This window comes from Anomaloglossus baeobatrachus, chromosome 2, assembly GCF_048569485.1.
Source record: "Anomaloglossus baeobatrachus isolate aAnoBae1 chromosome 2, aAnoBae1.hap1, whole genome shotgun sequence".
In the NCBI taxonomy this organism is placed as follows: Eukaryota; Metazoa; Chordata; class Amphibia; order Anura; family Aromobatidae; genus Anomaloglossus; species Anomaloglossus baeobatrachus.
Window position 1 is genome coordinate 758,433,370 of NC_134354.1, and position 24,767 is coordinate 758,458,136.

Below are 24,767 nucleotides of genomic sequence, written 5' to 3' on the forward strand. Positions count from 1 at the left end.
GTCCAGGGCATCACATTCCCCCTTGGTTTAATGCAGACCGTCCATGGGCTGCCCGTCCATCACCGGCTTTTATTTTCTGTAAAGATATAAACAATTGAAAACATTCAAATGGCATTTTTTTCATTTCTTCCCTTACGGGAGGCATATTACTTGCACTGTTGCAAATGGAACATTTTTATTAAACATACGGGGAACGGGTCCATGTCCTTCCGCTTTCCCACCCAAGCAACCTAGACCTTGATGCTGCCCCTAAGAAATGGGCAGCACCCCTTTTCCCCAGTCCGGAAACAGGAACCTGGCCAGGCTACCCAAGCGGGATCGTGTACGGTGCTTCGCACCCGGCAGTCATTCAGAGGCCCCACGTCCAAGGGGACCCCTGACCCGGAGGATGGTCACCGGTTCTGATAGTGACTGGACCCCAGCCTGCTCTGCTGCGGGTCCCTCCTCCAACCAGCCTCTCCGGAGACTGGCAGTTGCGGGAAGGGCAGTTGGGCAATATGTACAAGCCCAATAGTTATTGGGTGGCTTGCTAGTTCTCAGCCTTGTCTTTGGGGAAAAGGGGACAACATCAGTACCAACCGGGATGGGCACTTCTGTAGCCAACGGGCTACCACAACACAAACTGCAGGGTAAAACTTCGCTGCCGACGCAGCCTCTTCCAGTCACTTTCCCCTGTGCACCACAGGGCAGCACAGGTCCCCAATGCCACGCTCACTCACGGTGGCGCTGTCCATAAAGACCCCGTATTACACAGCCTGCAGTGCGGGTACGGTGAACTGGGCTCCTCTTACAAACTGTCCTCGCTCCTCTAACCCCATGCCGTCCTCCACCAGGGGCTCCGACCCCTGATGGCGACCACCGAGGCTCCGACCCCGGCGGCGTTCAACAAGTCAGGCAGGGTCCGGCTCCTTCCACCCGGCGTACCGGATGGCGCCCCACGGGAACATGGGGGCGTTCAACAAAGGAAGACGGTGATGCAGGAACGGGACCTTTAAAACTTCAACTTTAAAACATTGAACTGCTACCACAGCAGGGGACCGGACTGGCCGACGGTCTGACGATCGATCGGACTTCCCATCCAGGGTGTCCAGGGCATCACACGGGCACATAGCTGGAACGTTACAGGCGTGTTACATCCACTACGGGCAAATAGCTGGGACGTTACAGGGATGTTACATCCACTACAGGCACATAGCTGGGATGTTACAGGCATGTTACCTTCCCTACAGGCACATAGCTGGATTGTTCCAGGCATGTTAAATCCACTGCGGACACATAGCTGAAACGTTACTGGCAGTTTACATCCATTGCGGGCACATAGCCTGAACGTTGCTGGCATGCTACGTCCACTGTGAATGTGACGCCCTGCACTAGTCAGGTCGTCACAGGGTTCTGCACAATCTTTCTCTCCCCGTGCAGGGCTGAACCCCCCATGGTTCTGGGAACCTAACCTGCAGTACCTGCCTCCACCAGCATTCACAAATCCTAGATACACCGTACCTGCCTCCACCAGCATTCACAAATCCTAGATACACCTTGCACCACACCTTGTCAGGCACACCAGTGAGCTGCTTAGGGCCGCCCACCTAGGGGTCAGGCAGGGAGGTGGGAGGTGTCAAGTTAGTTGAGTGGTAGCCCTCGAGCTGTGAGGAGCTCAGAGGAAGCTGGGAGTTGTAGCTCCCAGGGTAGAAGCAGACTAGGTCGCAGCCGGTGGTCTGGATCTAGAGGAGTCGGACCCCCGGTCGCAGGGGATTGAGGCTAGGTGCCTAGGACCTGTCTTGGAGGATGGTCAGCAGCCTGGGCCTAATCACCAGTCTGCGACCGAAGGCACGACGGGGTACATGGACCCTAGGTCAGGGGGACGCTTTAGGCAACCTGGAAATTAACCTGCGGAGGACAGGTCCTCAATGGACTGTTCCCACGAAGCTCAGAGATCGGGGGCACTAGCACAACGAGGGGGATAGGGCTTTACAAACAAGCAGCCCACTGAAATCCCAAGTGTGAGCCCCTGAGAGCAAGCTCTTCTACTTAGCCACAGTGGGGAGCGGGGCCCGGAAAGCACCAAGCTGACGGGCCACAAATGACACTCTAACAATACTATGCCAGGAGGCAGATCAAGGACCACCAGGCAGTGCTGCAGGAAATGGGACCCGGATGAGCTCCCCTCAGGAGACAGCGGCAGTCAGAGACTTGGTTTACCCTGTTGTCAGCGACTGTTTTATTGCTGAGTGAGTACCTGATTAGCGCCCTGCAACCAGTGAGCCTGCGCTCCCCCTGCACCCCACACCACCATCCAGAGTCCTGGGGCCTTTCCCTACCCTTTCCCTAGTGAAGGGTAACGTCATCTTGCTGCCCCACTCCATCATTCTGGGTACTCCAAACGGCAGCGACGGTCTCCCAATTACCGTACACCATGGGTGGCGTCACGAACTGTACATATCTCGCCTGTAAATACCCCCATTCTTTATTCGGGTGTGACCGTTAGCCCCCAGGTCCGGAGACCCTCGTGCCATGAGTAGCGACATCCGGACCAGAGCGGTTCGACCGCTGCTGGGGCGTTACACGGGCACATAGCTGGAATGTTACAGGTATGTTACATCCACTGCAGGCACATAGCTGGAACGTTACAGGCATGTTACATCCACTGCGGGCACATATCTGGAACGTTACAGGCATGTTGCTTTTTGGGTTCTTTACACAAGTTTCTGCACGCTGCTCCCTCCTGTAGTTTCCTCCAGTGTCTATAGGATGGTCTGTTTCCCCTGGCAACACCTCAGCGGCAGCTGGTGAATTCATGGACTCACACTTGGATCTATCCGCGTTCATTTTACTACTGGACAGAATTCCTCCACCACTGTCTTTGTGCCGAACCATTCGCCCAGGTCTATGTTACCTCACTCCTGACCGGGCCTATTGGAGTCAGTTGAACCTGAAAAGTCCACTAAATCAAGGCCACAACTTCAGGTCCGGTCCGTGCCTATCTCTGCACCCGGCTGCTGAAGAGTATTCTTTGTCCACTTGACAGGGTTTCCTGGGGTGACTCTGAGAGTCTGGCCGAATTACTCTGGACTTCTCTCGCTATACCTCCCACAGATACAGCTTCTTCTCACTATTCGTTGGTGTCCCTGTCTGCCTAAAACCAGGAAGTGCCCATACCGTAATCCACACGGTGGGCCATCCTACTTCCCTTTTTAACTCCTTCAGCCCCTTTACACCATCCCAACCCTAAGCTCTCTCCTAAGCTAAGGGACCAGGGAGCAGTGACACCTGATGGTGGACTGGCAACAGTGCACCCGAAAAGTACCCCTATGTAAACAACATTGCACACAGAAATATACACCAAGTCATGACGTCTTCAGGAGGGTCGCAGGGCATGAGTCACCCTCCTACACATGCATGGAATCTCATCACAGACATGGGTGCCGTTGGTTGACAGCTCCTGCACCGCACAGACCTGGGTGAGTTGATCACATGTAGCACCCACGGGGCAAGGGGTAAACTTTACTCATCGCTGGGGTGGTGATGTCGGGTCTGGGGATGTCACGGGTGGCCTTTGCCCAGCTTCATGGCCCTGAGGCGTACAATAAAAGGGTGGATGATGATGTTTTTTTGCCTCATGACGCCACCTGTGCAGCCAGGGATTAGCCGCCGCTGCGGGTGCTGTCCTTTGGGGCTGATGTTGTCGCAGCTGGAATGGTTTAGCTCTCCATAGGTGGAGCGGGCCCCAGGGAGGAAGATGGGGGTGGCAGTTTATGGTGTTCTACACAGGGGAGCAGGGCTGAGGATGCCGACAGTAACTGGACGACACAGGCTGGTAGTTTCCTTTACCTTTTACTGGTCAGTTTATGGTGCCAGATTACAGTGGTCCGGTCAGCCGGGAAGCAGTGAGGAATCCCTTCTGTGCTAAGTACGTTGGAGGCCTCCCTTGGTGCTCTCTGAGTGTGGGTAGCTGTGGCCTGGAGCAGATCAGCGTCCCTCTTCCTAGATGTAATTTTACTTGTCCCTTGTGGCGGGCAGCGCGAGCCGGATGTAGGGACTGCTGGTATTTCTGCGGCCCCGGGCTCTATTATGCTATATCGCCTTGGAAGTCTCTGTTAGGCCAGGCGGTGTGGAACCTCCTGTCCTCTGGGTTTACTGCTGGGCCATTAGTAACCGACAGTCGAGGATCCCGGTGTCCTGATTCAGTGCTCGGTCCTGAAAAGCTTGAGCCAACTCTAACAGCAACCATTCTTTTTCACTGCTACTAGAGTTCTGAGTTTTCTCTTCCTGTTCCTCTCTCTCTAACCGCTCCTCAGCCCAGAATGCACAGGGAAGCTCGCTCAAAACCGGACTTGAGCTCCCCCTTCTGGCCTGGATAAGGAAGTGAGGTGTGTGTGATTGTACCTGGCACAGAGGTCTTCCCGCTGCTTCCAGGCATAGCATTGTCCTCTGGTGAGGAGAACAACGCCACTGTGGCTTCCATGACCACTGGGGTGCCACACATGGACAGCTCAGGACAGTGTGGCTGGCATCACCTGTTGGATCGGTAGATGCTCAGTGTGTGGGTGGTAGTTTCGGCGGAGCAGCTCCTGCTTCTTCCGGGACTTTGACTTAAACTTGGTTTAGTGTATGGAGCAGCCTGAGGCTATGGGAACAAGAAGGGGGATGTGGCCACTAAATTATGCTTGTAACTTCCTCCGGTGGCTGCGTACCAGTAGCCTGTGGTTAGATGGGAGATCAGCTAACGGGTAGAAATGTACAGGGACATTTCTTCGTAGTGATGACATATATACAGTACATATTGCTCCACTGTCATAGGACGAATCCAAATAGTGACCAAAATGTACGTATGTATATATATATATATATATATATATATATATATATATATATATATATATATATATATTAGTATGTGCTGCTCCACTGTCATGGGATGTGTCCTGTCTGTAATACAGGCTGTGATCTGCTATTCTTACCTATTATTAAAAACATTTGTCTGCTGCCAAGTTCATTGTCATCTGTGACTTGACCCATTACAGAACTCATAAATGTACAAACATTATATAAACACCAGCCCCAATATCTGCTATCTGGCGTGTATAAGTCAATGTCTGCTATCTGGTGTATATACACTGGCCCCATCTGGTGTACTGTATATACACCGGCCCCAGCGTCCCCGATGTGATGTGTATACACTAGCCCCAACGTCCTCTATGTGATGTATATACACCAACCCCAGTGTTTCCTATGTGATATATATACACAAGCCCCAGTGTCTCCTATATGATGTATATACACAAGCCCCAGTGTCTCCTATGTAATATATATAAACAAGCCCCAGTGTCTCCCATGTGATGTATATAGCCTAATTAGGTATATAGTATAGACATGTGTATATATTGGTGTGTTCATAGTATGTAGTATGGACTCAACAATATACACAATGTACCCAGAAACATTCTCTACACTATATAGTATACAGTGCCTACAAGTAGTATTTAACCCCCTGCAGATTTAGCAGGTTTACACATTCGGAATTATCTTGGCATTGTGACATTTGGACTGTAGATCAGCCTGGAAGTGTGAAATGCACTGCAGCAAAAAAGAATGTTATTTCTTTTTTTTTTTTTTTTAAATTGTGAAAAGTTTATTCAGAGGGTCATTTATTATTCAACCCCTCAAACCACCAGAATTCTGTTTGGTTCCCCTAAAGTATTAAGAAGTATTTCAGGCACAAAGAACAATGAGCTTCACATGTTTGGATTAATTATCTCTTTTTCCAGCCTTTTCTGACTAATTAAGACCCTCCCCAAACTTGTGAACAGCACTCATACTTGGTCAACATGGGAAAGACAAAGGAGCATTCCAAGGCCATCAGAGACAAGATCGTGGAGGGTCACAAGGCTGGCAAGGGGTACAAAACCCTTTGGAGTTGGGCCTACCTGTCTACACTGTTGGGAGCATCATCCGGAAGTGGAAGGCTTATGGAACTACTGTTAGCCTTCCACGGCCTGGACAGCCTTTGAAAGTTTCCACCCGTGCCGAGGCCAGGCTTGTCCGAAGAGTCAAGGCTAACCCAAGGACAACAAGGAAGGAGCTCCGGGAAGATCTCATGGCAGTGGGGACATTGGTTTCAGTCAATACTATAAGTAACGTACTCCACCGCAATGGTCTCCATTCCAGACGAGCCCGTAAGGTACCTTTACTTTCAAAGCGTCATGTCAAGGCTCGTCTACAGTTTGCTCATGATCACTTGGAGGACTCTGAGACAGACTGGTTCAAGGTTCTCTGGTCTGATGAGACCAAGATCGAGATCTTTGGTGCCAATCACACACGTGACGTTTGGAGACTGGATGGCACTGCATACGACCCCAAGAATACCATCCCTACAGTCAAGCATGGTGGTGGCAGCATCATGCTGTGGGGCTGTTTCTCAGCCAAGGGGCCTGGCCATCTGGTCCGCATCCATGGGAAGATGGATAGCACGGCCTACCTGGAGATTTTGGCCAAGAACCTCCGCTCCTCCATCTAGGATCTTAAGATGGGTCGTCATTTCATCTTCCAACAAGACAACGACCCAAAGCACACAGCCAAGAAAACCAAGACCTGGTTCAAGAGGGAAAAAATCAAGGTGTTGCAGTGGCCTAGTCAGTCTCCTGACCTTAACCCAATTGAAAACTTGTGGAAGGAGCTCAAGATTAAAGTCCACATGAGACACCCAAAGAACCTTGATAACTTGGAGAAGATCTGCATGGAGGAGTGGGCCAAGATAACTCCAGAGACCTGTGCCGGCCTGATCAGGTCTTATAAAAGACGATTATTAGCTGTAATTGCAAACAAGGGTTATTCCACAAAATATTAAACCTAGGGGTTGAATAATAATTGACCCACACTTTTATGTTGAAAATTTATTAAAATTTAACTGAGCAACATAACTTGTTGGTTTGTAAGATTTATGCATCTGTTAATAAATCCTGCTCTTGTTTGAAGTTTGCAGGCTCTAACTTATTTGCATCTTATCAAACCTGCTAAATCTGCAGGGGGTTGAATACTACTTGTAGGCACTGTATACACAGCTCCATACTATATTCTATAACACAGAAGACGAGAAAAAGAGATTCATTTCTCCATCGCCTGTCTCTGTGTATATTGGACTGTATTGATGACAACCAAGTGCAGTCCAATGTTTCACATGCACCGTAAGGGGGGCTTTACATGTTGCGACATCGCTTCCGAAATATCGTCGGGGTCACGTCGTTAGTGACGCACATCCAGCGCCGGTAGCGACATTGCAACGTGTAAATCCTAGGTGCGACGATAAACTATCGCAAAAGCATCGAAAATCAGTGGTCTGTGTAGCGTCGCACATTTCCATAATGTTGGGTCGACCGCAGGTACGATGTTGTTTGTCGCTCCTGCAGCTCCACACATCGCTGTGTGTAAACCCGCAGGAGCGACAAACATCTCCTTACCTGCGCCCTGACGGCAATGCAGAAGGAAGGAGGTGGGCGGGATGTTATGTCCCGCTCATCTCCGCCCCTCCGCTTCTATTGGCCGGCAGATTAGTGACGTCACGGTGACGTCGCTGTGACGCCGAACGCACCTCCCCCTTGAAGGAGGGATAGTTCGGCGGTCACAGCGACGTGGCCGACCAGGTATGTGCGTGTGAAGCTGTCGTAGCGATAATGTTCGCTACGGCAGCAATCACCACATATCGCATGTGCGACGAGGGCGGGTACTATCGCGCTCGGCATCGCTAGCCGATGCTAGCGATGTCCCAGTGTGTAAAGTACCCCTTAGGCTCTTATAGTTGTGTGTGATCTAATATATGCTGCCAATCGCAGCATACAGTGATTTTTTTCTCATGCCGTATAGGCATGAAAAAAAAAAACGCCAGTTGGCACTGCTCCATACTATAACATTGGAGCAAGTGCTATCCAATAAAACATTGTCCAATTTATACGTAAATGTGAATGAGCCCATATTCTGAATATATACATTGCACAGTACAACGTCTCTTGTCCTGTGTGATCCTGTATCCTGTATTGGTGTAATCCTCTGTATCTTTATTATTCTGTATATATACACTGCACAGTACCACTCCTCCTGTCCTGTATACTGTGTGTAATTCTCAGTCTTTCTATCATATATGGATATATATATATATATATATACATACTGTGTATATATATATACTGTATATATATATATATATATATATACATATATATATATAATATATATATATATATATATATATATATATATATATAAAAAAATAAATATATCAATATATATATATATATATATATATATATATACATACAGTACATATATATACATATATGCAGTACCGACCAATTGTTTGGACACACCTTCTCATCTCTAGAACAACTGTTACGAGGAGACTTTGTGCAGCAGGCCTTCATGGTAAAATAGCTGCCAGGAAACCACTGCTAAGGACAGGCAACAAGCAGAAGAGACTTGTTTGGGCTAAAGAACACAAGGAATGGACATTAAACCAGTGGAAATCTGTGCTTTGGTCTGACGAGTCTAAATTTGAGATCTTTGGATCCAACCACCGTGTCTTTGTAGAAAAGGTGAACGGATGGACTCTACATGGCTGGTTCCCACCGTGAAGCATGGAGGAGGAGGTGTGATGGTGTGGGGGTGCTTTGCTGGTGACACTGTTGGGGATTTATTCAAAATTGAAGGCATACTGAACCAGCATGTCTACCACAGCATCTTGCAGCGGCGTGCTATTCCATCCGGTTTGCGTTTAGTTGGACCATCATTTATTTTTCAACAGGACAATGACCCCCAAACACACCTCCAGGCTGTGTAAGGGCTATTTGACTAAGAAGGAGAGTGATGGGGTGCTACGCCAGATGACCTGGCCTCCACAGTCACCAGACCTGAACCCAATCGAGATGGTTTGGGGTGAGCTGGACCGCAGAGTGAAGGCAAAAGGGACAACAAGTGCTAAGCATCTCTGGGAACTCCTTCAAGACTGTTGGAAAACCATTTCCGGTGACTACTTCTTGAAGCTCATCAAGAGAATGCCAAGAGTGTGCAAAGCAGTAATCAAAGCAAAAGGTGGCTACTTTGAAGAACCTAGGATATAAGACATATTTTCAGTTATTTCACACTTTTTTGTTAAGTATTTCATTCCACATGTGATAATTCATAGTTTTGACGCCTTCAATGTGAATCTACAATTTTCAGAGTCCTGAAAATAAAGAAAACTCTTTGAATGAGAACGTGTGTCCAAACTTTTGGTCCACACTGTGTGTGTGTGTGTGTGTGTGTGTGTGTGTGTATATATATATATATATATATATATATATATACAATGCACAGTACCACTTCTCCTCTCCTGTATACTGGTTGTAAACCTCAGTATCTCTATTATTCTGTGTATATACAATATAGGGTGTTTTAGTATGGGGGCTGCTGAGGTTTTTGTGCTGGGGCTGCTTTTTGAGTCCCAGTCCGGCCCTGCTCAGTGTATATCAAACAGCACTCGGATGACATCAGTTCAGTCCGATAGTATAGCATAGGAGTGAGTCCTATCTGATAATATCAGGTAGCACTTGCCCGAGTTATATGCATACTGTATGTGTGTGAGCCCCAACTTTGAGGATACTGTTTTACAAGGGGGAAGGGAGGTCCTGTGTGTTTACACATATTTGTGCTGCTTTTTTTTCTGCAGGCAAAACCTGTTTCCTTGTCAGTAAAGAAGTTATTTACAAAAAGCAGGTTTTTCTGTTGTTTTTGCTGCATGTTTTTGTGCAGATTATATGTGTCATTTGTCTACAGTACATGTTTAAAGTTAATTTAATTCACCAAAAAAGTCACAAAAACACACGGTTCCATAAATTGCAGCGTTTTTGCACACTCATTGCTTTCTATGGTGACAAAAACACTGCAAAAACGCTGAAAGAATTGACATGCTGCAGTTTTCAAAAATGCAGCAGTTTTCTAATTCAGTATTTCTGAAATCTCATATATTTTGCTGGTGCTGCAAAAAGCAGCTTTTAATTTACATTAATAAAGCAGCATGTGAACATAGCCTTATTGTGCAGGTTGTCACTATGTCACTTTTTCTTTTCCTGGGGCAGTGTAGTGTGAAGTGGGGAATAAGTGGGCAATGTACTCTAGAGGTGATCAGCTGTAGATAATTGTGAGTTATTTTTTGCCGAGATGGGTCCTGGCTGGAAGAAGTGATAGTGGTCTGCGATGGATGAAGAAGATAAGCAAAGATGGATAACTTCACCTATAGACATCACTGGTAAGTTAGTGTATTACCTGTAACACTATACACTATATACAGAGCTCCTGTGTATAATGTCACAAGTAATTACTGTATTATTTGTACACTACATGCTCATATATACAGAGTTCCTGTGTATGTCACCTGTGATCACTGCATTATCTATACACTATTCACTACATACACAACTCCTATGTATAATGGTGGGAATTTTAGTGTTATTAGTATTGTGGTTTCTAGTCATGATCAGTATTGTAGTATACAGTCACTATGTGGTGGTAATATGTGGTCTGGTCATAGTGTGATGAAATTTGTCTCTTGTATGTAGTATTATTCTGTCATTATGTATTGATGTTATGTGGTCTGGTCATGGTTTGGTGGTATTTGTCCCTTGTATGTGGTATTATTCAGTCAGTATGTGGTGATATGATGTGGTCTGACCATGGTGTAGTGGTGTTTGTCCCTTGTATGTGGTATTGTTTGATTATCATGTGATTGTAATATGTGGTTTGGTTATGGTGTGGTGGTATTTGTCCCTTCTATGTGGTATTATTCAGTCACTATGTGGAGAGATGATGTGGTCTGGTCATGATGTGGTGGTATTTGTTATTGTATGTGGTATTACTCAGACACCATGTGATGGTAATTTGTGGCCAACCCCTGTAATAGTCAGCTGTCTACAGATGGCCATCTTGTTTTACTAACAAAATACACTTTTCCAGCTTCTAGAGGAGAGCTAATTTGCATATATTTTTCCCATGGAGCATTGGCTGTTGAAAGTCTCCATAATGCATCTCACCCTACTGATGAGGGAGAAGGAACCCTAAAAACAGTAGCCTAGCATGCTTGGGCTAATACAATATAGTTTCTTGTCTTTGGGTGTAAAGCTAATTTGTACAGAAGCTAAAATTATGGAACCATAAAAAGATCTGTCAACGGCACAATAACTATATCTATGCAAACGTAGCCGGAAGACTGTGAAAGAAAGCAATAAATTTAGGGGAGGGAATTTTTATGGATCCCCTTGTCTGGCATTTCCAACCTATTCTGATACAGCACATTTTAAACATCAATATAAAACAACAGGCAAAGAAAAGAATCATATAAAAGAATCATGGAAAAGAATCAAAGACAAGAATCATAGGAAAACATCAATATAAAACAACAGGCAAAGAAAAGACAGAAAAGAATAATAAGAAAACATCAATGTAAAACAACAGGTAAAGAAAAATACACAAAAGAATCACAGAAAAGAATCACAGGAAAAGAATCATAGAAAAGAATCTTAGAAAAGAATCACAGAAAAGAATCACAGAAAAGAATCATAGAACAGAATCACAGAAAAGAATAATAGAAAAGAATAAAAGAAAAGAATCACAGAAAAGAATCACTGAAAAAAATCACAGGAAAAGAATCATAGAAAAGAATCTTAGAAAAGAATCATAGAAAAGAATTACAGAAAAGAATCATAGAAAAGAATCACAGAAAAGAATCATACAAAAGAATCACAGAAAAGAATAATAGAAAAGAATAATAGAAAAGAATCACAGAAAAGAATCACAGGAAAAGAATCACTGAAAAAACTCAGAGAATAAAATCACAGAAAAGAATCACAGAAAAGAATCACAGGAAAAGAATCACAGAAAAGAATCACAGAAAAGAATCACAGGAAAAGAATCACAAAAAAGAAACACACAAAAGAATTACAGAAAAAAAATCAGAGAATAAAATCACATAAAATAATCAAAGAAAAGAATCACAGAAAAAAAAATCATAGAAAAGAATCATAGAAAAGAATCACAGAAAAGAATCACAGAAAAAAAAAATCACAGAAAAGAATCAAAGAAAATAATCATAGAAAAGAATCATAGAAAAGAATCATAGAAAAGAATCACAGGAAAAGAATCACTGAAAAAAATCAGAGAATAAAATCACAGAAAAGAATCAAAGAAAAGAATCACAGAAAAGAATCATAGTTAGAAGTAAACATCAATATAAAACAATAGGTAACACAAAGAGAAAAGAATCATAATTCTTCCTTCCCTTCTTTCCATCCTTCCCTCTCTTCCCTTCCTTCCTTCCTTTCCTTCCCTTTCTTTCCTTCCTTTCCTTCCATCACTTCCTTTCTTCTCTTCCTTTCCTTCCCTTTCTTCCTCCCTTGTCTTCCTTCCCTTCCTACCTTCCTTCCTTCCCTCTCTTCCCTTCCTTCTTTTCCTTCCATCCCTTCCTTCCTTTCCTTGCATCCCTTCCTTCCTTCCCTTTCTTCCTTACTTTTCTTCCCTCTCTTTCCTTTCTTTCTTTCCTTCCATCCCTTCCTTCCTCTCCTTCCCTTCCTTCCTCCCTTTCCTTCCATCCCTTCCTTCCTTTCCTTCCATCCCTTCCTTCCTTTCCTTCCATCCCTTCCTTCCTTTCCTTCCATCCCTTCCTCCCTTTCCTTCCTTCCCTTTCTTCCTCCCTTGTCTTCCTTCCCTTCCTACCTTCCTTCCCTCTCTTCCATCCCTTCCTTTCCTTCCATCCCTTCCTTCCTTTCCTTCCATCCCTTCCTTCCTTCCCTTTCTCCCTTCCTTTTCTTCCCTCTCTTTCCTTCCTTTCTTTCCATCCCTTCCTTCCTCTCCTTCCCTTCCTACCTTCCTTCATTCCTTCCCTTCCTTCCTCCCTTTCCTTCCTCCCCTTCCTTCCTCCCCTTTATTCCTTCCTTCCTTCCTTCCTACCAGCACTGCTGCATCTACATGTACACAATCTAGGTAAAGTATTCCTACACAAAACATAATAACTTTGAGTTTATTCCAAATAAATTTATTTCTTTTCCCATGACAAAATATATCACAAAAGACAAATACTGTCACCCAGTGTCTTGTGCTTCTGTTCAATAATTTACCTTTATAAACCACCGCACACCCAGTCAGGGAGTACCACCCAGTAAACTATATCCTTGTACAGACTTCAAGTAATATCGACATAAATAGACATAGTTCTTAAAAAAAAATCTTACAGTTCCTGCTTTCAAATAACTTAAGATAAAACACATCCACATTTATACAGTTTATAAATATCAACCAGAACAAAAAATAAATTGTGCAACCAATTTTTCTAGAAATTGGTTATTTGAAATGTAATAAGAAAATGAACTAAAAAAAAAAAAAATTAAGGAAGTTAAGAAAAATTATTTGAAATAGCAAGAAAAAAAGTAATAAAACTCTTTGCTATTTCAGTGAAGTTTTTATCTATTTTTTTTGTTTTCTTTATTTATTTTTCTAGTGTATTTGGTAAAAATAAAAACCAAACAGATAAAACAAATAAAGAAAATGTTGAAAACTAAAATAACTAAAAAATAATGACAGTAGATTTCAGGACCTAGGCTGTTCTTGTTACCGTGTTTCCCCAAAAATAAGCCCTAGTGCGTTTTCCGAGGCAAAAAATAATATAAGACAGTGTCTTATTTTTGGGGAAATTTTGGGAACATGTTGCCAATTTTTTGTAGTGTGGTCTTTTCTGAAATGTGAGGGCTTTCCCACTTTGGAGACTCCAGCGGTAAATCCGGCATGATGCTTGCTGCTTGACGGGGCTCAAAGGTTTGATAAGGAAGTCTTTCTTCAGCTCTCGAACCATCCTGCAAGATCGGAGATGGTGCGATATTCATCTCCGGATGCTTTCACGGTTTCACAAGCCGTGCAATAATGTTCATCCCAAAAAGATGTCACGTGGACGTCGTACCTCTTCTTCCACGTGAAGTATCTCCTGTACATGTGAGCGTTTTTATCAAGAAACCTCAAGTACATGGCCAACTTTTTGGGACTTGAGAAGTCATCTACGTGAATGAATGAGTTCCGGGGAATGAACATCTCATAGTTGTATCGACTTGGACCCATGACTATAGGGACGGCACTAGATTTGAAGGCGTTTCGCCATAGTTTCTCAGTGATATAATCCGTGTGTAGTGAATTCTCGAAAGCCAGATAAAATTTGTATTCTGTCACTGTCTTCACAATATTATCATGCTTCAAATCCATCCCGTACCTCCCGTAAATGTCAATATCAATGTATTCCCTAAGCTGGTTGTAATACTGGACTCTCTCGTGGTCCTCATTCCAGTTACTAATCACCCACGCCACTAGTTTTCTTTTTCGTGGGAGAAATATTTTGGCACGTTTCCTGGAAAAAAAGTAGCCGTATGGCACAAAAATATCTGAGTCCACCCTGTAGGACATGGTCCAATTGAATACTCCACCCAAGGTGGTCAACCAGGGCGAATGAGAAGGTGACTCGAAGTTCATCCAGATCCACTTTTGGCTCGCCGGACGCTTGGTTATTGGAAAGTCACCATATTCGCCGATGTCCCTATGATGGAATAAAATGGCATCAGCTTCCTCGGAAAGACTCCTGTTGGTGGTCAGTTGGCAACTGGTGATGTTGAAGAGTATGTGGCAATCTCCAAGTCGTCTTCTCTTGCCAAAAGGCTCATACCAGATGAGAACTGTGACTTGTTTCAGTTGCGTAGGATTCCCCCATATTAGCGAGAAGTGAGTGGGATTGTAGAGGAAATCTTGGGTGCAGGCATATACTAACAAAAAGGTGCAGGTCAAGCTGGCTGCGAGGAGCTGTGACTTAAGGGTCCTCCAGCGCCCTCTCCGGCAAGGTCTCCATCCTCTCAATTGCTCGAAAGACAACAAACTTTCTCCTCTCATGCTGGCTCACTTGCCTAGGCTTTGACTTGATATCTTAAGTCCTGAAAAGAGACCAGTCAATGCCCCGGTTTCCAGTGTCTCTCATGCCTGTAAATTTTGTATTCCTCTTTGTGCAAGGAGACGCCTGGAACGAGGCTGCCCTTGGATCGTCGTGTCTTTCCAGAATGCCTTCGGGTTCCGAAAAAAAGAAGTTTTAGAAAAGCAGAGAGAATGTGAATGAGTTCATGTGCGTCCCATCAGCATGCAAGTCCTGGCACTTGTGACCAGTCGTTGTGTGCACTTCCATGTGCTGGGCGTGCGTTATATCCTTGCCAGGGCTGAAAATTTCCATGAGGTTAATTGACCAGGGAACCTCAAGATACTGAGAGCAGACGGGTTCCTTATTCCTTGTGGTTTATGTGATTTCCTTGTTGGGATTCTTCTTCTTTCCGCTTGTCGGAACTCCCTATCCCGTGAAGCTCTTGCACACCCTTCAGGCAGCCATCCCCACTGTGACTGTGAGGTCTTCTTCTCCTTTAGGTGCACTTTTGTCGCCGCCTTGTACTTTGGATCTGTGTCACAGCCATCCTCATTGCTGCTGTGGAGCCTGGCAGTCCTGTGCAGCACAGAGCAGGAGCTTTGCACACACAGCGCAGCAGCTCACCCCACTCCATCCACATCATCAGTCAGTCACACCTCCAGTGATGTCATCTGTCACTCAGGAAGTTCCCGGAGAAACCAGAGATGGACTTACAGGGTGACAATCATTTGCTTGCAGTTAACCCTTCATTTTCACTACATTGCATTAACCCCTTCACTGCCAACAAGGATAAAAAATAATAATAATATAAATAACTAAGTTTGTTAAGCCGGCAGCAGTGCAGTCACAGTACCAGCAGAGGGGTGTAGAATGCCTGTTGGAATGCAATTGCCAGAACGACCAGCAAGGGTTTTCATTCTTTTTTTTTTTTCTTATGTTAACCCTTTCTCGGTCTATATATAATGCATATTGAGGAAATATACATATATACATGCATTACGAGCATGATATGGAATAGGATGGTGCTATATAACCAAAACTAATAAGTATATAGAGAAATTAAAAGTTTTTGCTATTTGATTTGAAGGGGTTGTCTAGTTTAGGGGAAAAAAAAATGTTTTAAAAAAAATCAATTAGTATAGAGGACTGCCAATTCAGGATCCTTATCTATTATAAGGAAAGTCCCAGGATGTTTGCTCCATCATAAATAATGACCGACTGCTCGGTAAGGAGCAATGCATACAGGGATAATACACAGGGATGTCACAGTACAGGGATAATACACAGGGATGTCACAGTACAGGGATAATACACACAGTGATGTCACAGTACAGGGATAATACACACAGCGATGTCACAGTACAGGGATAATACACACAGTGATGTCACAGTACAGGGATAATACACACAGCGATGTCACAGTACAGGGATAATACACAGGGATGTCACAGTACAGGGATAATACACACAGTGATGTCACAGTACAGGGATAATACACACAGCGATGTCACAGTACAGGGATAATACACACAGTGATGTCACAGTACAGGGATAATACACACAGCGATGTCACAGTACAGGGATAATACACAGGGATGTCACAGTACAGGGATAATACACACAGTGATGTCACAGTACAGGGATAATACACACAGCGATGTCACAGTACAGGGATAATACACACAGTGATGTCACAGTACAGGGATAATACACACAGTGATGTCACAGTACAGGGATAATACACAGGGATGTCACAGTACAGGGATAATACACACAGTGATGTCACAGTACAGGGATAATACACACAGTGATGTCACAGTACAGGGATAATACACACAGCGATGTCACAGTACAGGGATAATACACAGGGATGTCACAGTACAGGGATAATACACACAGTGATGTCACAGTACAGGGATAATACACACAGCGATGTCACAGTACAGGGATAATACACACAGTGATGTCACAGTACAGGGATAATACACACAGTGATGTCACAGTACAGGGATAATACACACAGGGATGTCACAGTACAGGGATAATACACACAGTGATGTCACAGTACAGGGATAATACACACAGCGATGTCACAGTACAGGGATAATACACAGGGATGTCACAGTACAGGGATAATACACACAGTGATGTCACAGTACAGGGATAATACACACAGCGATGTCACAGTACAGGGATAATACACACAGTGATGTCACAGTACAGGGATAATACACACAGTGATGTCACAGTACAGGGATAATACACAGGGATGTCACAGTACAGGGATAATACACACAGTGATGTCACAGTACAGGGATAATACACACAGCGATGTCACAGTACAGGGATAATACACACAGTGATGTCACAGTACAGGGATAATACACAGGGATGTCACAGTACAGGGATAATACACAGGGATGTCACAGTACAGGGATAATACACACAGTGATGTCACAGTACAGGGATAATACACACAGTGATGTCACAGTACAGGGATAATACACACAGTGATGTCACAGTACAGGGATAATACACACAGGGATGTCACAGTACAGGGATAATACACACAGTGATGTTACAGTACAGGGATAATACACACAGTGATGTCACAGTACAGGGATAATACACACAGTGATGTCACAGTACAGGGATGATATACACAGTGATGTCACAGTACAGGGATAATATACACAGTGATGTCACAGTACAATGATAATACACACAGTGATGTCACAGTACAGGGATAATACACACAGTGATGTCGCAGTACAGGGATAATACACACAGCGATGTCACAGTACAGGGATAATACACACAGTGATGTCACAGTACAGGGATAATACACACAGTGATGTCACAGTACAGGGATAATACACACAGTGATGTCACAGTACAGGGATAATACACACAGTGATGTCATAGTACAGGGGTAATACACACAGTGATGTCACAGTACAGGGATAATACACACAGTGATGTCACAGTACAGGGATAATACACACAGTGATGTCACAGTACAGGGATAATACACACAGTGATGTCACAGTACAGGGATGATATACACAGTGATGTCACAGTACAATGATAATACACACAGTGATGTCACAGTACAGGGATAATACACACAGGGATGTCACAGTACAGGGATAATACACACAGTGATGTCACAGTACAGGGATAATACACACAGTGATGTCACAGTACAGGGATAATACACACAGTGATGTCACAGTACAGGGATAATATACACAGTGACGTCACAGTATAAGGATAATACACACAGTGATGTCACAGTACAGGCATAATACACACATTGACGTCACAGTATAAGGATAATACACACAGATATGTCACAGTACCGGGATAATACACACAGTGATATCACAGTACAGGGATAATACACATAGTGATGTCACAATACAGGGATAATACACACAGTGATGTCACAGTACAGGGATAATACACACAGTGATGTCACAGTACAGGGATAATACACACAGTGATGTCAGAGTACAGGCATAATACACACAGTGATGTCACAGTACAGGGATAATACACACAGTGATGTCACAGTACAGGCATAATACACACAGGGATGTCACATTACAGGGATAATACACACAGTGATGTCACAGTACAGGGATAATACACACAGGGATGTCACAATACAGGGATAATAGGAAAGCACACATAATGTGGGCGCACATCAAACAACAATGTGTTTTATTGGATCAATAAAACACATTGTATATTTCATTTTTGATTGTTTGATGTGCGCCCACATTATGTGTGCTTTCCTCTTCCTTTTATCCATTATGCAATTTCACACATAGGGCTGCACTCGTATGGTTTCATTTTTGCTGTGCATCCCTACCCTTCCCTTCTACTAATACAGGGATAATACACACAGTGATGTCACAGTACAGGGATAATACACACAGTGATGTCACAGTGCAGGGATAATACACACAGTGATGTCACAGTACAAGGATAATACACAGTGATGTCACAGTACAGGGATAATACACACTGATGTCACAGTACAGGGACAATACACACAGTGATGTCACAGTACAAGGATAATACACACAGTGATGTCACAATAGAGGGATCATACACACCGTGTTGTCACAGCACAGAGATAATACACACAGTGATGTCACAGTACAGGGATAATACACAGGGATGTCACAGTACAGGGATAATACACACAGTGATGGCACAGTACAGGGATAATACACACAGTGATGTCACAGTACAGGGATAATACACACAGTGATGTCACAGTACAGGGATAATACACACAGTGATGTCACAGTACAGGGATAATACACACAGTGATGTCACAGTACAGGGATAATACACACAGTGATGTCACAGTACAGGGATAATACACACAGGGATGTCACAGTACACGGATAATACACACAGTGATGTTACAGTACAGGGATAATACACACAGTGATGTCACAGTACAGGGATAATACACACAGTGATGTCACAGTACAGGGATAATACACACAGTGATGTCACAGTACACGGATAATACACACAGTGATGTCACAGTACAGGGATAATACACACAGGGATGTCACAGTACACGGATAATACACACAGTGATGTTACAGTACAGGGATAATACACACAGTGATGTCACAGTACAGGGATAATACACACAGTGATGTCACAGTACAGGCATAATACACACAGGGATGTCACATTACAGGGATAATACACACAGTGATGTCACAGTACAGGGATAATACACACAGTGATGTCACAGTACAGGGATAATACACACAGTGATGTCACAGTACAGGGATAATACACACAGTGATGTCACAGTACAGGGATAACACACACAGTGATGTCACAGTACAGGGATAATACACACAGGGATGTCACAATACAGGGATAATAGGAAAGCACACATAATGTGGGCGCACATCAAACAACAATGTGTTTTATTGGATCAATAAAACACATTGTATATTTCATTTTTGATTGTTTGATGTGCGCCCACATTATGTGTGCTTTCCTCTTCCTTTTATCCATTATGCAATTTCACACATAGGGCTGCACTCGTATGGTTTCATTTTTGCTGTGCATCCCTACCCTTCCCTTCTACTAATACAGGGATAATACACACAGTGATGTCACAGTACAGGGATAATACACACAGTGATGTCACAGTGCAGGGATAATACACACAGTGATGTCACAGTACAAGGATAATACACAGTGATGTCACAGTACAGGGATAATACACACTGATGTCACAGTACAGGGACAATACACACAGTGATGTCACAGTACAAGGATAATACACACAGTGATGTCACAATAGAGGGATCATACACACCGTGTTGTCACAGCACAGAGATAATACACACAGTGATGTCACAGTACAGGGATAATACACAGGGATGTCACAGTACAGGGATAATACACACAGTGATGGCACAGTACAGGGATAATACACACAGTGATGTCACAGTACAGGGATAATACACACAGTGATGTCACAGTACAGGGATAATACACACAGTGATGTCACAGTACAGGGATAATACACACAGTGATGTCACAGTACAGGGATAATACACACAGTGATGTCACAGTACAGGGATAATACACACAGGGATGTCACAGTACACGGATAATACACACAGTGATGTCACAGTACAGGGATAATACACACAGTGATGTCACAGTACAGGGATAATACACACAGTGATGTCACAGTACACGGATAATACACACAGTGATGTCACAGTACAGGGATAATACACACAGGGATGTCACAGTACACGGATAATACACACAGTGATGTTACAGTACAGGGATAATACACACAGTGATGTCACAGTACAGGGATAATACACACAGTGATGTCACAGTACAGGCATAATACACACAGGGATGTCACATTACAGGGATAATACACACAGTGATGTCACAGTACAGGGATAATACACACAGTGATGTCACAGTACAGGGATAATACACACAGTGATGTCACAGTACAGGGATAATACACACAGTGATGTCACAGTACAGGGATAACACACACAGTGATGTCACAGTACAGGGATAATACACACAGGGATGTCACAATACAGGGATAATAGGAAAGCACACATAATGTGGGCGCACATCAAACAACAATGTGTTTTATTGGATCAATAAAACACATTGTATATTTCATTTTTGATTGTTTGATGTGCGCCCACATTATGTGTGCTTTCCTCTTCCTTTTATCCATTATGCAATTTCACACATAGGGCTGCACTCGTATGGTTTCATTTTTGCTGTGCATCCCTACCCTTCCCTTCTACTAATACAGGGATAATACACACAGTGATGTCACAGTACAGGGATAATACACACAGTGATGTCACAGTGCAGGGATAATACACACAGTGATGTCACAGTACAAGGATAATACACAGTGATGTCACAGTACAGGGATAATACACACTGATGTCACAGTACAGGGACAATACACACAGTGATGTCACAGTACAAGGATAATACACACAGTGATGTCACAATAGAGGGATCATACACACCGTGTTGTCACAGCACAGAGATAATACACACAGTGATGTCACAGTACAGGGATAATACACAGGGATGTCACAGTACAGGGATAATACACACAGTGATGGCACAGTACAGGGATAATACACACAGTGATGTCACAGTACAGGGATAATACACACAGTGATGTCACAGTACAGGGATAATACACACAGTGATGTCACAGTACAGGGATAATACACACAGTGATGTCACAGTACAGGGATAATACACACAGTGATGTCACAGTACAGGGATAATACACACAGGGATGTCACAGTACACGGATAATACACACAGTGATGTTACAGTACAGGGATAATACACACAGTGATGTCACAGTACAGGGATAATACACACAGTGATGTCACAGTACAGGGATAATACACACAGTGATGTCACAGTACACGGATAATACACACAGTGATGTCACAGTACAGGGATAATACACACAGGGATGTCACAGTACACGGATAATACACACAGTGATGTTACAGTACAGGGATAATACACACAGTGATGTCACAGTACAGGGATAATACACACAGTGATGTCACAGTACAGGGATAATACACACAGTGATGTCACAGTACAGGGATAATACAGACAGTGATGTCACAGTACAGGGATAATACACACAGTGATGTTAAAATAATAACATATTACTATGTATTTTTTTTTTTTTTTTTAAACTTTGAATTTTTATTGAGATTTTCAATTTACGTTTTTCATACATAAAATAAAACATAAAATTCACAATTCTTATCGAACCTAGACAAACAATGACAGGACAGGTGAGGAGGGTTAGGAGGGGAGAGGAGAAATAGGAGGGAAGAGGGAAGGGTTTCAAGAGTCCATGCTCCTTCCATAGGACCCATAGGCCTCAGTCTCACAGATCCTCCTGTCCCGCAAAGTAGTCCCATGGTGCCCACACGGCCTGGAAGCGGTCAACTGTGTCATGGAATAGTGCCGTGAGATGTTCCATGCGTCTAACGTCCAGTAATCTATACTTGAGGCTCTGGAGTGAGGGTGTCCCTGGCTGCCTCCAATTCTTTGCAATTAAGCATCTGGCCGCCGCAAGGATGTGGGACAAAAGCTTAGAGGCCGTTTTTCCCAATCCCCCATTCCCAAGACCCAGAACATAGATCAGGGGATCAAGATCAACCTCTATATATAGTACTTTATGGATCAACCCTCTAACCCGCTCCCAGAAGGGGACTATCCCTGGACAGGACCAGAATATGTGCAGAATGGTGCCCCTGCCTCCCCCGCATCTCCAGCAACAAGCCGGTATGGAGGGGTCTATGCCATGAAGGAAATCTGGAGTGTGGTACCAAAATAGCAAAATTTTATAGATATTTTCCTTATATAGTGTGCATATTGACGTCTTGGCGGCGTTTCCCCAGATTGCTGCCCATTCCTGAGGAAGTATCCGCCTTCCCAATAGAGACTCCCATTTCCGCATGTATGGAAAAGACCCCTCGGGCCCCTCCCGTGAATCAGAAAGCAAAATGTAAATTTCCGAAATCAGCCCCTTAGTATCAGTGCCCCTTCTGCAAATTTTCTCAAAATCTGTGGGAATCGAGGCCCCTGTCCTGCCAAACAAGGAGCCAGCCAAGTCTCTGATCTGCAGATATTGGAAAAACTCTCGATTAGAGAGAGAGAATTTATCTCTAAGGTACTCAAAGGAATGGATCTGCATTGTACTTCCATCTATAATGTCTGCAAATCTGAATAGACCTGCCTTGAGCCAGGGGTGCACCATGTCCGACTCCAGACTGCTTGGGAGCAAGGGTTGGTATATGAAGGACACCAGAGGGGAGCAGGGGGATGCCAAAGGAAATCTTCTAATGCAAAATGCCCAGAGGTCCCTAGTGAACTGCATCGGTCCAAGAAGAGGGGGGGGGCGAATCACACTGGGCCGGGGGCCACAGGAGCGCGTTTGGATGTATAGGCGCCAGCCAAAGTTTTTCAATCTCAGTCCACCTGTTGTATGCCCAAAGGGACACCCAACAGGGGATCCTCCTAAGATGGGCCGCCCAATAGTATTTTAGGATGTCCGGGACAGAAAGCCCCCCCCTGTTTCTCCGAGCCATCAACACCTCCCTGGCCACCCTATGACGTTTGTTACACCAAATAAATCTAAGGATAGCCGCCTGAAGGGACTTCAGCTCCTTTATTGGTACCTTAACTGGGAGGGTTTCAAAGAAATATAATAATTTTGGGAGCAAGCTCATTTTAACCGCCGCAATGCGCCCCATCCACGAAAGAGGGAGGGGCAACCACTTGCTCAAAAGAGTTCTCAGCTCTCGGAAAAGGGGGGGGGAAGTTAAGGTTATAGAGGGAATCATAAGTAGATGTGAGGTTAACCCCCAGGTACTTGACCGCATCTGTCTTCCAACGAAACTTAAAATTCAAACGCAGGTAATCCAGGGCCACCGGGTCGAGATTCAAGGGCATTGCCTCCGTTTTGCTAGAGTTGATCTTATACCCCGAAAGGCTCCCGTACCTACCCAAGGTGCACATTAAAATTGGAAGGGACACATGGATGTTAGTAAGTGTAATGAGCACATCGTCGGCAAAAAGTGAGATTTTAAATGGTTTATTCCTGACCAGGACCCCCGAGATGTCTGGGTTGCTCCTGACCGAGGCCGCGAGGGGCTCTATGCATAGTGCAAAAAGGAGGGGGGACAGGGGGCACCCCTGCCTGGTGCCATTGGAGATGAGAAAAGGCTTAGAGATGTGGAGGGGGAGTTTGATAGAGGCCGTAGGAGCGCTATACAGGGACTTCAAGGCCCGCATAAAGCCACCCGAGATCCCAAAGACCTCCATTGTCTTGAAGAGAAAAGGCCACGCAAGGCGGTCAAAAGCCTTCTCTGCATCTAGACTCAACACCAACGCCTGTTGCTTCGTCCGATTTGCCACATCCACCAGGTCTATGACCTTCCTGGTGTTGTCCCCCCCCTGACGGCAAGGGACAAAACCCACCTGGTCTTTATACACGAGTTGGGGCAACCATCGATTAAGCCTGGCCGCCAAGAGCTTGGTGAACATCTTCAAATCGGAGTTCAAAAGGGCTATTGGTCTATAATTAGCACAGTCCAATGGGTCCCTGGGTGGCTTGGGCAGGAGGATTAAATGGGAGTGTAGCATGGATGGAGGGATAGGGTCACCCTGAAGGAAAGAGTTAAACAAGGCGGCCATGTGTGGGAGGAGCTCCGCC

At 44.4% G+C, this 24,767-nt stretch overlaps 1 protein-coding gene across 1 annotated transcript; it reads right to left on the reverse strand.

Annotated features, from left to right (window-relative positions):
* Window positions 1-13,035: 13,035 nt before the first annotated feature.
* On the reverse strand, window positions 13,036-15,603 carry FUT4 (fucosyltransferase 4). Its single transcript, XM_075334676.1, has one exon. It carries the CDS (start codon window positions 14,938-14,940, stop codon window positions 13,849-13,851), a length of 1,092 nt encoding a protein of 363 aa, XP_075190791.1. The 5' UTR covers window positions 14,941-15,603; the 3' UTR covers window positions 13,036-13,848.
* Window positions 15,604-24,767: the final 9,164 nt, after the last annotated feature.

What these genes read in the sequence shown, in the direction of transcription:
- FUT4 (XM_075334676.1), bottom strand. Translation starts at nt 14,940, where the DNA reads ATGAGAGGAGAAAGTTTGTTGTCTTTCGAGCAATTGAGAGGATGGAGA.